Genomic DNA, 17,976 nt, shown 5'->3' with positions numbered 1-17,976 from the left:
GGGTTGAGATTACATGAAACAGAGTATTGGACTGTGATAGGTCCCAACTGTTGGCTCTTGGAGGCATGCTGATAGAGCTGTCTTGTTTGTGCCTGCTCTACTTCTGTCCCTCAAGCCTGAACAATGTCCAGGTGTAGCTGGTTGTCCCTCCAGATGACAGATGTGTGACTCTGGGCCTTCTCAAGTCTCTTTGGCCTTAGTTTGTCTGATTAGAGTAGAAAGGAGTGCTCTTATTTGTGGTAGGGAGCATTAGGCAAGGGGAACTCCCAGTTTCTGTTGCTCAGGTTTTGTGGCATCAGTGGAAGTGCTTGTACTGTGTGATGTAAATTGGATTTTATTTGCCTTGTGCATTGGACCAAGGTTCAGAAGTATGAGCTGTAGCTTCCTCATAGTCTGAAATCCCATTGCAAAGCATTATGCAATAGCCTAGAAGTGTTTGTTGTGAAAGTCCCAGTAAACAGGAGCAGAAATCCTTAGTCCCTTGTGTTCTCTTTATAATCAAGGGAAGGGAGAAGAAACTTTCATTTTTATCATGATGGGAATCATAATTTCTGGTTGCTGTGGCACACACATTGTCTGCAGCAAAGTGGTTGGGATCTGGGAAGTCAGTGCAGAACCAGTGAGCAAAGTAACTACTCTTTCTACTGAGCTATCTAACAGCTTCTGGTTCTGCTGTGCACACAGTGGCTTTAAAACAGTGCCGGTGCTTCTGATCAAAAATAAATTGGTTAATTATGGCAGGAAGAGTTCAAGCTGGGGAAATGAGGAAGGTTCCCTTTATTTAAAGCTAAAGCGTGGGTGGGAAAGTGTCTGTATGCCCATGCTGAGATGCAGAGTGTTCACAGGGCTTGTCAGTGGTGGCTGACAGAAACTATGTTGTACCAAATTCACTCTGTGAGCAGCTGCAGAGATGTGGCCAATTTTGCTATAGTACTGAGTTTGACTTGATTGCCTAGGTATAGACCCAAAGCAGACAGGATAGTTTTTGTCTTTAGTAAAAATGGCATTAGATAGGGCAGAAGGAAATAGTCTAATGATAATGAATTCATGGAACTGTTTATTACCATAAGTGGTTGGAAGCAAAAGTCAGAATTTAATATTCTGAAATCAAGAGGACCAAGTGATGACTAATCTTACAATTATAAGGCATGGCATATGAAACTGCCAATTGGATGAAGTAGAATTTATTAGCCAGTGCATCAAGTAGCAACTTCTAGTGTGTAAGTGAAGGATAGAAAAGTTCCATGTTAGTTTTAAAACAAGTAGCTATGAATCTAAGGCAGTTCTCATTTTATCTGAGGAAATTCTTAAATGTTTTCTCGTATTTCTCTCTCTTATGTAATATATGTCTGTGTCTTGCCTTATGGCCTCTTAGCCTCTTTTTCCTACCCAGCTGTGAGCCCAGTTCTTTTATCAGGTGGCCAGCTGTGTTGCTCTTGGGCAGTAAAACCTTTTGATTTTAGGACTAGAGCTAGCCACGGGCTTAAACTGTGTTGCCTAGGAGGAAAGCAAAGATAGGGAAGGAACTCTGGCTCTGTGGTGCTGGGGCAGATTTCCTGTGTCAAGAAAGTATAAGGAAGGATAATAAGAAAGTATATAGGGTCCTCCCCCCACCACTCACCTTCTCAGCATTCTGCAGTTCAGCAGGGAGTTGGCTCACCAAAAGGTGCTGTAATCTCTTCAAAGTCTTTGTTCTGAAGGCCTGGGAGCATGATTTGCAAAGAAGGGTAAATTGGATTCCTTGATTATTTAGAAGGGGAAGGTGATGTAGTGGGGGCTAAGACGCGCTGAAGAGGAGAACGAGGTGGAAGAATGAGGTGGTGATTATGACAAAAGCTGATGGAAAGAATAATACAAGACTGGAAGGTAAGTGGTTAATGGAGTAATTTGCAGCATGACCTGCTTACCAGTCTTTTTTTACATTATATCTGGTGTCTTTCTGTTTCCTATCAGAACTGTGAGTACACATTTTCTGTAGTGTCACTTGGGAAATACTTAGTTAAGCTGGAGAAGATGGATATTCTTGCAAGAATGGAGTAGGATGAGGACCTGGTCAAAGGAGAATTCTCGGTTTGTCTTTTTGAAGATAAAATTAGTGGAAAGGAAGGATCTGACTAATAACGTTCCACAAGAGGAACTCTTTTGGCCACTTGAAAAATGTTTTTTCAATATATTTTCTTGGCACAAGACCCAGGAGTATGCCAAGGAAACTTCTGGATATGTGTTATTAGGAGGCATTTTCTGAACGGAGAAAGATTAATCCTGTGTAGAAAGAACTGCCCAGATTAGAAGAGGAGTTGAGCTAATAGTGCAATTAATAGCTAGTTACAAATTAGGGATCTTTGGCTGAAAAGAAGAGTGGGGAAAGACCTGAGTGAGCTACTTGACTGCAGTAAATCTCAGATGTGTATCTTAGGAGTACAGTCGAGTGTTTTGAGGCCTCACCTTGTAAGAAGTAAAACTTTGAGTGTTAGGCATGGTTAGGATTTTGTATGGGGAGTTGTACACAACTGTGACCCTCTGTGCTCAGGAAAGACTTGTCCATACCTTTTCTACACTAATCTGTCTGAACTTTCAAGACACGTAGAAGCTTGCTTGCTGTGCAAAGAATGGTTGTGTTTCCCTCTTTCTTTAAGAGTCTGCTAGCTTATACAGCTACGGTTTTAAATGGAGTCTACTAGTGAAGGATTAGTAATTTGTTGAAGGATTTCCCAGCCTTTTTTCAAAGGCAAGATCAAGTTTCTGAGGAGATAGCATCTGATCATGGAGGGAGTGGAGGCAAAAAGTAACACATTAGTGGCATGTTTTCACACAGCAGGCTTTGCTTTTAGGTCTCTCACTAGCCAGCTGTGATGTGTTAGGTTTCTGTTCAGGATCTTTGTGTTATCTAAGGCTCTTCCGTTTTCCCTTGACAAGTTGCAACTGCTAACTACATTAGAGTGGCTCTCAAGTCGTGATTGCACTTTTCCGGTTTCTGAACAAGCACATCAAAATTCTGCATTTCTTTCAGTCTGAAGTTGGAGTTCTTATCTAGTTTGTGCCATTCTTCGTTGTACCTTGAGCTGCATTTGACCAGAGTCTGAAGCTAATGCTGAACATAACATTCTGCTTCAAAGCGATCTATGTCCTGTCCTGCTTAGGATCCTGTTCTGAGCATCTGAGAGTTCATGAACTTTGTGTGGGAGGCAAAGGAACAAGGCTAGACTCTTCTGAGCAGTGTGAGGCAATAGGACAAGGGGAAATGGCCACAAACTGAAGTATAGGAAGTTCCGCACAAATAGGTGCACAAATATAAGGGTGACGGAGCAGTGGCACAGCTGCAGAGAGGTGGTGGAGTCTCTTTCTCTGGAGATATTCAAGACCCGCCTGGACGCCTACCTGTGCAACCTGGGCTAGGGAGCTGCTTTGGCAGGGGGTTGGACTCGATCTCTGGAGGTCCCTTCCAACCCCTACAATTCTGTGATTTTATGAATTACTGTCTAAGTCTCTTTGAAGTGTGTCAAGACTGTGATGCACATCTCTGCTTTTCCTTGTCTGCAGTAGCTTTCAGGCTGCTTTCGTAAAGTCAGACTAAACTTGATGCAAATATCTTCAGCCAGTCACGTGATCTTGGAAGTATTGGTTTCACACATGAGGTAACCATTCGGTATGCAAATGACAGTAATTTGCATTTATGAATAATCATGAACTAATTATGGGGCGGTTCAATATCCCTGAAGTGTTTGTCACCTTTGGACTGCAGTGCATCTTGTCATTCTAATTGGAAGTGCTGTTCAAGTCCTTGAAGCTGAAGCACTTCTTCCACTTTCTTCCAGTTTGTTGCGAAACTATTGTTCTTAACTATCATGAGAATCTTCCTTGTACTTCTTACTCTAGGTCTGCCCCTCTTTTGCTGGTGATCTTCTGTCACCATTTTTCCCTTTCAGCATTTGTCATGGCCATTTATTTTTATGAGGGCTGCTCTTAAAGTAACGCCTCCTATTTTGTGATTTTTGACCCATTATGTCCAAAGAGGGTGTTGGTATGACACTAGGGGCTGAACCTTCTTACCAGCCCATTCTGTTTTGTTGCTGTGTGACCCGTGTCAGTAGATGCACAGAGTCTGACAGAATGGTGTCTGGCATGGGAGTGCAGATGAAACGAATGTGTGCCACTGAATTCCTCCGTGCAGAAAAATTGGCACCCATTGACATTCATCAGTGCCTGGTGAACATTTGTGGAGACCAAACAGTGTGTGTGAGTGCAGTGAGACAGTGAGTAGTGTTTCAGCTGTGGTGGCAGTGGGTCACCTCCACTGGTACAGATTATTTTGAGTACGACACGCAAGCTCTTGTTCATTGCTGGCAGAAGTGCATAGCTAATTGTGATAACTCCATAGAAAAATAGTGTTCTGTAGCTGAGAATTTACTCTTATCAAGTGACATTATTGTGTGCTTTGTATCTGTTGGAGTTTCCATGGAAATAAATAGAGGGCATTACTTTTGAAGCAGCCTGTGCAGCTTAAATTCTGATTGAGTGACAAGACCCTTACATCTTGGTCCTTTTCTTTTTATGCTTTTGGGGATAATCTGAATCTGTGAGATTAATGGCAGACTGTTTAGTCTGCTCTGCTGGGTTTTTTGTGTTGTTTTTTCTTTTTTCTTTTTTTCTTTTTTGTTTGTTTTAAATAAGTTACTTAAAAAATATCTGTAACCATCCATTTCCTTTTTTTGTTTGCTGCTTATTACAGAAGGATTTATGTAAGAATTTTTTTTCTGACTTCCTGGAAGTTTGATACTAAAAAGCTTACTATTCTTGCTGCCATGTTAATAAACATAATGGAATAAAAGAGAACTTCATTTGATAGGAACAGTGCAATAATTACTCCAGTGTAACCTTTGCTTAAGTACTTAAGCCCTTCATGGTCTCGGTGGCAGCAGCGTTGCTTTTCTTTGTCTCTACATTTGGCATTTCTTTTATTCAGAACAGACCTGTTAGAATTGTGGTAGATTATAATGATTTTAATAATAGCAGATTACTATTAAGCGTTCTAGCAGAGGTCTCAATGCACACGTAATGAGGACAACCTAAAAACAGCTTGAATAATAAGTACTATAACAATCTATTGAACAAAAAGCTGTAATTGTAAAAATAGATGATCAGTGGTCTGCACGTTTTACAGACTCAACTAAAGAATTTAGTTAGATTTTATGGAAATTGATATATTTATTAAAATCTGCATTGTTTTTCTCATATTTTTAATGCAGTGAGTCTCAAGCAGAGGTTGAAAACTTGATGAGTATGTAGTGTATCACAGAATATCCAAGGGATATTCCCTTTCATGACTGAGGTTGAAAAAAAGGCAGAGGTAGTAGACCAGTTTCCCCTGGAGTGTCACAAACCTCCACCTGGGGTCTTAGTGAATTAACTAACGGGTACTGAGGAGGAGAAAGCCACTGGGAAAAGGAAGTGCTTAATATTCTATCAGAGATGACTTTGACACAAAAGAACAATGCTATCTGATACTTCTTCCATTCTCTTGGTGAAATGCAACTTTGGGTACAAAGTGTTACAGATAAAATCTCCAGAAGTTATTATTGTTCACACATCTAATAATGTGCAATCTCATTCTAAAAGGAATTACAGAAGATAAGCTGCAACTGTAATTCTTTTTGTGAGTAAACCCCAAATGTGGTGTCTTGGATTTCAGCTGTGTATCAGAGTCTGGAATGTCATATTTGCTGAAGAAGTATGTGCAGTGCTCAACAGAAAAGCATCCTTTTTAAAGATGAATGCATGACTGAGATTCATTGCAACAGTTTCTTTGCATTTTCATTGTTAGTAGGAAAAGTACCAACTGAAACTGAGAGCTGACTAGTGCTAGTATGGTTAGACCAGAAATCCACGTTGCCCGGCAAAAGCCAGTGAAGGACTGTTGCAGTTGGATAGACTTTGATGCTTCATTGCCCCCAGTGAGGTTTTTTTTCCTGGCAATATCCTTCCCAAAATGTTAACATGGAAACCATTTTCAATTTGAGAATTATTCTCCTGCAAAGTATGCTTGTTAATACATGTGCTTTCTGTGCCAGTTTGAGGCTTCTATGTCTGGTTTGGTTTAAGCACTGGATTTCTGATCTGCTTGGCTCCCTGCTACGCACCCAGCTCTGCTGGGGGAGCTCCCTCACTGATGGCTGGCTGAGCTGCTGCTTGGTTCATGGGAAGGGCTATGAGCTGCTGGGTGTTTTCAGAGGTTATACTTTTCCACATTGTTAAACACAGTCAGCAAGCAAAGTGTTCATGGGTACCCATCACTAAAGTAATGCCCGATTGGCCTTAGTGGAGGCAGCGGTGCCTTTATAGCGAATCACCCTGGCTGCTGGAAGTGGTCTCCAGCCCAGCAAAGGTCCATGGATGTGGATGTGCCTGTGCTGGTGCTGTTGGTGAAATGTACCAGCATCCCCTCTTGTGTGGCTGGGTGCCCCAGCGAGGAGGGCAGGTCTGGTGCCAGCGATCGCAAGCTCACCGCTCTTCGCCTGGTTGGCAGTGCCTGACAAAGAAGTGGTAATGGTTGAGCCTGTTGTGGATCACACCCAATGTGATCATTTAGTTGTAGTTTATATATATTATTTTTATCTTTTGCTTTCTGCCGTGTTGAATGCGAGGTGTTGCTGTGTAGTAGTGATTTGTTTGGGGGAGTTTTAGCTGGTTTTTTATTCTTTGTTCAGTGACAGTTCCCTAGATCAGAAATGAAATGGGAATTATCTCCCTGAACTTGTCTGTCACATTTAATCTGCTGTTTCTTCCTGGCTATCTTTGCCTCTTATCTCTTTGCTCCCAGTCACACTAGTCTTCTTCCACTAACAATTTATTTTTGATAAAATATTTTAAGCAGGTGAATGCTTTTCAACAGAATGAGGACATTTGTAGGAAAAATAATGCTTGTGATTCCACAAAAATGCTTGGTTTGAGTTATTTTCTTTTTTCCAAGATTAGTACCACTGAAGAATTAAAAGAATTGATAACCACAACTTATCAGCAAAAACACATTTCATGACTGAAAAGTAAACATGTAAAGCTGAAGAACATATTTCTCTTTCTTTCTCTTTTAAATGCACTTGGGAATGTAATTGATTTCAACATTTTGTTTAAAAATTAGTTTAAATAGGGGTAAGATTTATCCTAAAAACTCTTACATAGACATATTAAACTTCCTTGCACTTAAAACTTTTTTTGTTTGTTTTTTGTTTCTTGCTTCCTTCCTTTATTTTTAGCAGTGATGTGAGAAGTGCTAACCTTAGTTCAGAGGTGCATTTTGCAGTGTCCCTTAAGCAGCCCGAGACAATCTCTTTCCAGGAGACTTTCCTAAGACCCATAATCTGGTTAGCAGACAAATTGTGTCTGGGAATTTCCAGGGTGTGAACTACACTCCTGAACGTGAAACTGCTAATAGGTTTGTCAGGGCAGTGATAGTTTACAAGAGAAAACTCAGACTGGTCATTGTATTGCACTTCAGTCTTTTAAATAGAAAGCCTGAAGAAAAGCTAAGATACTGACAAGTGAAGCAAGGATGTTCTTGCAGTCTTGAGGACTTTTAGGAGAGGTGATTGCAAAACAATTTAAAGTGACCACAGATGCAAAAGGAACACATCATGTTATTTCTGGACACCTAGTGTTGGATAACTCAATCACTTACCTCCTTTATTTGTATGAAGAGCCCTGAGTTATGAACAGAACATTGTAAGAGGAATGGGTAAAAGAGTGTAAAGATTAAAATTGGTTTAGTTCTGAAATTCCTTAATCTTTTTCAATATTTGAGTAAAAACCTAACAGTGGAAGCAAAAATACCTTGGTACCTAAATCAGTATATTTAGAGTGTGTGTATGTAAAATATAAACAGATGAGAAGACTTTTAAGAAAAAGCTCAACTCAAATTAAAAGGAATTCACTTCAGAGTCTATTTTGGTTTGTTAGTGCAGATCGTTGGTGTGCTGGGGGCGCAAACCGATGCACTCAAGGTATGCATTAGCTGGTCCTGCCATATGGCCTGTCACGTCTTACTGGTTAATGTAACCATCTGTCACCTCTTGACGATTTGCATTCACTTTCAGCACTTGGGTTAGAGGCATTTTCTTTGGTATTTTGCTTTCCATCGGGTTGTGCTGACGTAAACCTGCTTTCTGAGTTTATTTCTTGATGTAGAATCAGTAACATTTGTTGTAGATCATACTGTTCTTTTCTGATGGTATAAGAAGATGCATGTTATCCAACAAGCACTTTGGAGAGGCTTCTGCATACATTTCAGGCAAAAAAGGTAAGTATTTTACCAAAATTATTGTTACAGATGTTTGATTTTTCTCCTCCTCTTCCATCAGTTCTCTATAATTTTACATCTGGCCTCACTTCAGTTTCTTTACAAGTATACTAAGCCAGTTTAGTGGCTATAAAATATCTTGTTACATATGAGTTCAGAGCAGAAATCCTGCTGTTTGTATCCTCTTTCTCCCACGTTGCATGTTTGTAATGAAGCCATACTTCGCTTCACTTCTTCCAATCCTCTGAAAACAGTGGAAAAAAAAATGCTGTTTCTTTTGTAGTTTCTGTGGCTGCAGTCTCATTGCTGTCTTATTAGTGTTAACATCATGTGGGTGGCTTTTTGTGTTTTTTTTGACTTGTAATCTAAGAAAAACTCATCACAAATTACACGAGTGATGTTGTCATTACGTTTGAAATGAAAAATCTATACAGGCAGTTGTGGGTGGTCAATCCTCTTTGTTAAGAAATCAAATCTCCTGAGTGCATTACATTGCAGTTTGTTCCAATTCCAAGCTTGATACTTGGAGCCTCATGTAGCCAGAGATAAAATGTGTTGAAATGAGTGGAGTCGTAATCAAGTTAGGTTAACTGGTGTAAGCACATTACTGGTAATTGTTTCTTATTGTAAGATAATGGACATTGGGTTTTACTCTCAACTTGCATCTCATTAGTGATGTTCTTCTTATCACAGACATAGGGAAGCTGCTTTAACAAGGCCACTGATGACTGTTTTGTGATGGAAGATTTTAAAGTGGGGCTGAAAAGTTTATCCAGTCAAATCTAGGCAGTTTACTTCATGCTGAGGTTGTCACTTGGGTATTTCATAATTCTAATGAGCTCTGAAGTCCTGGCGAGGAGGGCAGCACTGTATGCTCTAGCACTTACAACTGCTTAAAGTACCATGAATTCATAGGGCTCCTTAAGGTTTGAGTGAGGCAGGGTGACTCTTAAAGGCTGTCACAAAGGGCACAAATTGAAAGCCAGTCTGAAGCACATATAAATGCCGGTGTATTCATTAATTTGAATAGCTTTAATGATTCTGCCTTATTAAAATGAAAAATTTTTCCAAAGTAGCAGTTTACTATATTGATATAAACTGTTGGATTACCAGTGTCATTTAAATGTGTCTATTGTATTTATTTCCATGACGGCTTAAAGAAGGTCTGAAAAAGAAATTGAGGATTATTTTGTATATTTCTCTCATATTACATTTGTCTGATTACAGTATTTTTATTCTACTGGAAAATGAGATTTTGTTCACAATAAAGAGCCCCAAAAACATTTTCCTAGGGCTCAACCTTTTTTCCATACCACTGAATAATAAGTAAGTCTTAATCTAGTAGGGTTTTTAGTAGGGCTCAGATTATCCCTCTCTTGAAGCCTGACCGCTATCTGTTTTTGTGAGCTCCACAGAGGTGCAAAAGAATGGTCATTCTGTTTTCAGTCAGTCTTATTTTGGAAACTTCAGAAAGCAGAGAAGACTCTCTTTCCATATGCTTTGTTCTTATAGTTAGTTAATTAATATGTTTTATAAAACAAATGTACCCCGTTTGGAATTTTCCAACCTATCCTGTCTGCTTTCTTTCTCTTTTCTCTTGCAGCTCTTCTAGAGCCATTTAGCCTTCTTCATACTTTCTGCTGTGATGCACCTCCAGCATTGCAATCAAATAATTCCTCAGCCTTTTTTCAGACTAAAGATTACACTGTTTGGCTACTTAGGAATTAACTGTAGTTTCTTCAGCCCTCAGATAAGTTTTCTTCTTCTCAATACTTCTTTTCTTTTATTTGTTTTTAACCTAGAAGGCAGAAAAAGAACTGTTTCTTCAGGAATGTGATTAGAAGAATTTTGTGTCTACTCACACTAAATGCATCATTTGTAATTAACAGCTTGCCTAACTGTAGATTTAATGATTAGTTGTCCTTGAATTTGTATGTGGATTTGTTTTGAGTGGACTTGATGCCCTGTAGTCTCACAAGAGCAAAATGGTGTTACTGGTTGGCGTGGGCTGGTCAGGAAATGGGGAATGAAACTATTTTCATTGCTTCCATGCATATCATGAAATTCAGAGTGACAGAATGAAGGCATGGTGGCTTGTGAGAACAGGGCTTGGCAACTACAATTTGGAGTATGCAGTGCCTTCAAGATAGCTTTAGGTTCAGAGAACCATTTTCTGTAAGTAGCGAGCCTCCTTGGCTGTGAGGATAGTAATGTGCCTGGTTAATCCCATGTTTATTACTTCCTGGTAGTATATTGATCGCTGCTTTTCCATTCTGACCTTGTTGCTTCTCAGGACTTCTGCGAGCTTTAGACTGCATTAATGCAAGTTGTTTGATGGAAACAATAAAGATCAGCTGACAGCATCAGGCTGTGGAGGATGTAGCTGTTTGCTGCTAACCTAGAGCAGGCAGGAGTCATGCTGTACCTGTCCTTTTCTGAGTGGCATCAATTCTCCTGAGTTCACAGCCTTCGTTTTGATCAATTATTCTAACCATCTTTCCAATGTCTTCCATAATAACAGCACAACAAGATACAGAAGGGCTGAGTGTATGGATGCGAAGGGATGCAGTTGTCTGAAATCCGTTATGCAGCCTTTCATTTAAGAAGCCTATAAAAGCCATATAAAAGCCTACAAGTCTACAGACCTACAGTTGATTTCAGCTGTAATTGTATGTTAGCTCTTCTGCAGTCATCAGTGTAATTTTTGACATTAGCAGCAGATGTAAATCTCCTCTATCCCAATAGCTTTTGGTTGCTGTAGCTGAACTGCTAAGCCACAGCTTGAAGCAGTGATTGAGCACCTAGTGGGAGGGCAGGGCCAACCCAGAGGAGCTCAGGTATATGTAGTACACCTGAGTGACCAGAAAGTGTGGAGCCAGAATCCACCCCTTCCCAGACCTCATTTAAGGGTTGGCAGTGGAGGCAAGGGTATCTCTCTGGAATTCCTTGTGTACCTGAAGCAAGCCCTTCTGAAAGTAAGCAGCTTATTTCCCTTATTTCTGTGTCCATGTTGTGCTTGAGTGAGTCCTTACCTATTGCGTCTTGACTTTGTTACTCTGCAGTCATTGCTGTGCTTGACATTGTGTTACAGCATTATAGTTAGTCATTGTAATACTTATAACATGTGATCAAATCCATTGCTTTTAGGTGTAGATCCATAAATATATGTGTGTTAAAATATCAAAATATCAGAATATCAGAAAAGAGATCTTACTTGAAGGCAAAGCTAGCAACTCCAGCTTTTGGAGCAGCAGCTTAATAGGAACACTGAAAGTGATTTTTGATTTTTCATCTTTTTATCTATTTACTTCTTAACATAATTTAAGAGCTTTAAAGTGTGCTAGTGCTTCATGTTCAAGTATTGACGTCTTACTCTTTGGAAATTGTGCATTCAATTTGCTTAGCAGAACATATGGAGAAGTATCAGATTATGCTTGGAATTAAACACATTTAAGGGACCTACCTTAAAATGTACTTATTTACTTATAGAGTAGGTTTTGTTCTCTATGAGTTAACAAATATTTAACACAAAAATTATATAGACGTGCAGAGTAAGTCACATCTTTGTTGAAGGTGATAGGCAGTATGTTTATGGAAAAATCCTTGACGTTGTCTAACAAGGTGATAAAAGGATTACAGTAACAGTAGTGACAAAAGGATTTCAGTAACAGTATCGCGATACAAAAGGAGAAATACTGGAGTGATTCACGTTCTGATATCTTTAATTTCTGGGATTTGTTAGTGGTTGTGTTTGTGAAATAGAAGTATTTTAATTATCTGTTGAAATCTTTGCCTTTTTGAATGTTTTAGGAAGCATGGATGAGTAATATTGGTTTTCTTTTTCTGTTTATCTCATATTCTTTGTCTTCTTTGCTTGATCTATAATGTGTACAGTCAAAGAAGTTTCTCTGGTTATGTGTATCTTTACTGTGTAGTCTAAGAGTGTTCTAGTCCTAATAGTATGTGCAGTAATTGAATAAACCACTGAGTTTTCTTGAAAATAAACTGGTATTTGGTACTTACATATTTAGGATGATTGGTAGAGGTTGAATCAAGGCTACCTCAACAGAAGACTAGTGTAATGAGAGCATATTAATATGTAGCTTGTACAGCCATGACAACAGGATGAAATCTTTTAGTTCACTGGAAGGAGGATTATAAGGAAAATGTATTGTTCTGAAGAGCAGTATTACTTTGTAAATGGACAAAAGGCTTGCTCTGCCTCCAGAAGGATGTGTTATTCTTTATTCTGTAGCAAGTCTGTTTTTTTTTCCCCTGTATATTTTCAGTAAATACAGACCAAACCGAGTATGCAGTGAAAAAAGCTGATGCAAAAACTTGGATGTTATCACTGTCGGCTCTATTTTCGGCCACTCTGAAGGATGGTGGGCTGTGGTGGGGCTGTTGCTAGATTCAGTCACCAAGGTGCAGGACCCATTGTGGCCTCCCAGTACTTGAAGGGAGCTTATGAGCAGGAGGGAGACTTGACTTTTGACATGGGCAGATAATAATAGGATGGGGGGGGATTCTTTAAAACTGAAAGAGGGAAGATTAAATATTAGGAGGGTTTTGTTTTTAACTCAGAGGGCAGTGAGGTGCTGGCACAGCTGCCCAGAGAATCTGTGGGTGTTCCATCCAGGTTGGATGGGGCCCTGGGCTGCCTGAGCTGGTGGGTGGCAGCCCTGCCCATGGCATGGGGTTGGGGCTGGGTGGGTTTTGAGATCTCTTCCAACCCAGGCCTTTCATATGAATCTTGGATGCAAGGCTAAATAACGTTTTAAAATGTGGACCATGAGGAATTTACTCCTTTAAGAGTAATATAAACTTCCTGAATAATTGTAGAAGTTTTAGGTAAAATGTATCTTTGAGATCCTTTCCAATGAGGGGAACAGGAGAATAACTTGCAGTAGTGTGCTAATGGCAATTTAATCTAAAAACTGTTTGAAGGGAAAAATATGCAAATAGGATATTCCACTTAAAACATACATGTATGTTGAAAACTTTCAAAGAAAACCAGAATGTGGCATAAGCTGATTAGAGAGAAGGAAGTGGAAGAAATTCTTTTCCTCCAGACACTTTTAATGAGATTTTAGTAATTTTGTGCATCTTTTTCACATTGGTACTGCATATCACTTTATATATTTGCTTCACATTTTCTAAATATTTAGTGTATGTGTAACAAAACCTGCAAATGCAATGGATGTATAGAGAATTCTAGCAGGCATGGCTACAGCTTGTCTGGACAGCCCAAGCTAAGCTAGTAGAATCCTGCATCCATGATTTTAATCTCACAGGAGTGTTAGCAAGAGATGTGGTAGTTACATCTCTGATTGCTTTTCTACACATTCAAATAGCACATTATCGTATTGTGGTGTAAGACCCTGCTTTGTCAAGTATTGCTTGCTTAGTTGCCTACCTCTTGCCTTTGTAATGTTTGTGTAATGTTTTTACACTTTCCTCATGACTGTCTTTGGGTATCTTGCAAATAGTCTGCAGAACTGAAGCACCAAAGCTCATAATGTGTTGAAGTGAGTCAAGTGATAAGACTAATAATTGCAGCTAGAAATGGATACAAGCCTCTTTTTCAATATCGTGACAGAAAATATTTTAATAGTTCAAAAAAAAAGTTTTAATACTATTCCAGTTGATCTTGTTATTAGAGAGGGAGGGGAAAGAACTGTTGTATCCTTGCAATATTGTTTCCTGATGGCATGTTTAATTTATTCATCCTCAGGGGATTTAAGTTGTAGAAAGTTGTAGCAGTAGATTTTTGTAATGTTTGTGGGCAAGATGTTGGTAAGGCTCAACTGTTGCGGTGTACATCCAGTGAAACAGCAAGAGGATCAACCTTTGTGCAACTACATCTGTTCATCAACTTTTACTTATTTTGTCATTAGATCTTAAGGGCATAAAGCGTGAAGCCATTTCTGACTCTGATTCTCATCCTTCTCCCCCTTCCGGATTGTTCTGTGGTCACATTTGGCCTTAGGGCCTTCCTGGATCTTACAGCTCCTCCCCACCCCCATCTCTGTGGAAGATTTTTAGTGGCCTTTCAGAATACGTCTCTAAAGTATTATTTCCTTGAAAGAAAATAGGCTTTGTAGTAGATGTGGGTAGTTGGATGGTGGAGTTGAAGTGAACCAAGGTGAGCAGTTGCCACAGTTGCATACTGTTTATATACTGAAAACTTCTTTGAACTGCTACTTTCAAGTAAATTTCATGAAACTGCATTTGTCACTTGTCTTTTCTCTGTCTTAAATGTCTCTTAAATCTATTTTCAGCTGGGTCTCGGGCATCTTACAGCAGCCAGCACAGCCACCTTGGCTCCGAGTTAAGGGCACTGCAGTCTCCAGAACATCATATAGATCCTATTTACGAAGACAGAGTTTATCAGAAGCCCCCTATGAGGAGTCTCAGCCAGAGTCAGGGGGACCCTCTGCAACCAGCACACACAGGCACATATCGCACTAGTACAGGTAGGTGATTGTAACTTGCATGGTTGTCTTTTTATGAGCTCTGTCTTACTTTTCAGTACTAATTACTCTCTTTCTGATGGGCTAAACAACGTTCATTGTGTGTATGTCAGTGAAACAAAATACCTGTGCAGATGCAGCCATCAATAGAACCCTAATAGCATGCAGAAAATGTAGAGATGCTGAAGTGCTGTATACAGTAGGTTAATCTAATTTGGATAGAGGGCTTACTCATAACAAGAGTGCTTCTATTAATCTTGTGTATTGTCTTCAAGAAAGAAATTCTCTGGAGTAGTTGTTTGGTTTCTTTTTGTTTGCAAAGTTATTTTGTGTTTTGCAAAGGGACTGCAAATTTCCTTAATCATGAATCTAAAGGGTTGATCATTTGACTTTATAGTGATTCATACGTACATGTTCTTTCTCCATCCTAATCAGGTAAGCTTGTGCATAGGTACACATTCACAGAATTGAACTAAGGCACAGAGAAGCTGTTAGCATCCCTGCTTTATCCATGAATAATAATAATTGCCCATAAAGTACATTGGTGTACAAGTCATTTTCCTTGCGGAATGTCCTCTCAACCAAGTGGAGTGCAGCTGGATGTTGAAACCCACAAAGAGATCATAAATCAACAGGGATATTTATGGTATTGAATGCACAAAATAGTTGGAGTTCATAAATGCTGCAGCCAAAATAGCCTAATGCAGATGGAAAAACTTGCCTGAGGAACTGCAAGTATTTCTAGTGTTTTGTCTTTGCTGCATTGATTGAATAGGGAAGATTCTGTCCATACTAAATGTGCTCCTGTTTTCATCAAGAGAAGTTGCGTTCCTTTTGGAGCAAGATCTTTTATTTCTTTTGTTTGCCCTTGGAAGATTTGAAAAACAAAGTTGTCAGTTCTTGCATGTCTGAAGTTTCAATATCTTTATGAAACCTATAGGTTTTCAGAGTGTAAGAGAAAATACTTAAGTTAATCACAGAATTCTTAAGTTAAATAGCTAAAGCTGTACTTAAAGCCATTACTTAAAGTACTTTTATACTTTATGAAGAATATTTCCTTCTTGTGAAAGAAACTATGATAACACGTTTTGTGTAGATATGTTTGTATGCATATATATGTGAAGTAAGATTGCTGTTCTTTGCATGACTGAGACCAGGGCATCTGTCTAAGTCACTGGGTAGTATTGGTAACAAATAAAGCAACCGTTTACATTGAGCTTTAATCCTTACATTCCACACATAATATCCTATTTCATATGCAGTGCACCCAGTCATGCCTTGAAGAGGATTTCTTGTTTTGCATGCAAAATGTCTTCTAGTTCTCTGTGTGGAGACTATGCAGTCACTTTCTTATCATCGTCAGTGCTCAGAGGGAATCTTGAGCTGGACACGCTAGCTCTCACGCTCCTTTTGCCTCTGCCACAAATGCCTGTACTTCTGATGTCAGAGGCTAGATATATTTTCTCAGATTAGCAGAATAAAGTGGTAGGGATCCAACTTAATTTTATCACATGTAAATTTTCATTTCTTCATTGCCTGTTTTGTATTTCAGACTGAATAGGGATTTGCTTTTGCTATTGCTGTAGGAAAGGAGGGGTGTTGATTTATGTACTCCCTGAAGGTATATGCAAAATTTTCCAAGGCCTGTTCCTTTTCCTATGAGTGGATCACACTGGGGGAGAGGTCTAGAACATCTGTGCTTTTTTTTTTTTGTAGACCATAGTTCACATTCTTTTTTTCTATTACAACAGTATCTTTAATCTTAAAGATTGCACATGTTTTTTCACATTTGATGGAGAAAAGAGAAGGCAAATGTGGTTGAAGGACTTTGGATGAAATTTGATTTCATTTATTTTTAATTTTCTTTCTCTGCAGATGACATTTTACATTAGAAACACAAAGTTTTGCAAGTTATATTTGGAAGCCATTTGCTTCTATGTCTTCTCTTTTGAAAAGAGAAAACTCCTGAGTTTGAAGCTTCCACATATCTGACTCAGAATGGAAATGTTTCTTCTTTCTTTTTTTAAAACAGACATCACCTCTCTCTCTTTTCTGAGTTCTGAAGTAGCTATTGCATACCAGAATGTTTACACAACTGAGATAAAGCCCACTCAGTTTCTCATTGCCTAAGTGAATCAACATGCTGTGAACAGAAATCTAAGACTTCTCTGTGGTGTAAATAACACAAAGTGAATTTAGTGTACTCACTGTATTTTTTTTCTTTTTAACTTGTTAACATTTCATTAATGAATGAAATGCATGACCACACTTGTGCACTGAGGACTACATAACTGCAGAAGGTTACAAAGTAATAGGAGCTTGTAGAACATCTTCCTTCCTGGGGTAACATCAGATGGGGTAGGATGGATTCTTCATCACTTTGAAGTTTAAGTTGTGATTAGGTGTGTTCCATTCATGCTGTCTTAGCTGAAAATAATCTTTCAAACTTGACAGCAGTAGCTGCATAGGCTTCCTTGGCCTGTAGTTTTACTTAATGGTCCCTTTTGGCCTTAAAGAGGTTGTGTCTTCTCTCATAAAAAGTAGCAGCCTAAACTTTTGTACTGAATTTTGCACTAAATATCACAATTTATTTACTGAATAGAAACTTATCTTATGGATGTTATTTAATCTGCAGATTTTTTTTTTCCAAGCAGTTGCAAAATTTATTTTCTTTACAAACCTAAAGGCACTGCTTTATTCATTTAAACCATGAATTAATGACAGGAGAGGTAAGCTCATTTGGTGGGATGTTTATGTGAGTACTGCTCAAACTTGAAGAGTGCCATTACTTAAGAGAGAAGAAGGATTTCTTTACAGCCAGTGCAGGTTGCTGGCTTGTAGCCTTTCACACATTTGCTTAGTTTGTGGAATTAGATGCTAGTTTGTGGTTGGACTTGATCTTTAAGGTCTTTTCCAACCTGAGTGATTCTATGACTAACGTTTTATTCTTATTTAAATCAATTATTGGCATTTTATTCATGCTAAACCTGAATCAAATCCAAGCTCATAAAATCTGGCTGTTTTGGAAGACTGGAATTTCTTTAGTTTTGCTGAAGAGAAAGCAATGTACCCCAGGTACCGGGCTGTTGATTTTGACTTATAGTATAGGAATACAGCAATGATACCAATAGTGCTTTGTGTTCAGTTGCTATCATCCTTTGGAAGTGGACAATGCTGTCTGGAAATGTATAATGGCTCTTGTCCCTTTCGTCA

At 39.0% G+C, this 17,976-nt stretch overlaps 1 protein-coding gene across 6 annotated transcripts in view; it reads left to right on the top strand.

The window, feature by feature from the left end:
- Window positions 1-17,976, top strand: part of CTNND2 (catenin delta 2) — a 619,666-nt gene that overhangs the window by 347,386 nt on the left and 254,304 nt on the right. For all 6 annotated transcript variants that reach the window (XM_065752045.1, XM_065752047.1, XM_065752046.1 and 3 more), the window contains one exon: window positions 14,572-14,766. In XM_065752045.1, coding sequence (XP_065608117.1) covers window positions 14,572-14,766 — 195 coding nt within the window. The remainder of the gene's footprint in view (window positions 1-14,571; window positions 14,767-17,976) is intronic.

This window comes from Cyrtonyx montezumae, unplaced genomic scaffold, assembly GCF_038088225.1.
Source record: "Cyrtonyx montezumae isolate F1298 unplaced genomic scaffold, pur_monq_1.0 scaffold_8, whole genome shotgun sequence".
Taxonomy (NCBI): domain Eukaryota; kingdom Metazoa; phylum Chordata; class Aves; order Galliformes; family Odontophoridae; genus Cyrtonyx; species Cyrtonyx montezumae.
The sequence above is the reverse complement of the archived record's forward strand: the minus strand, read 5'-3'. Positions and strand labels throughout refer to the sequence as shown.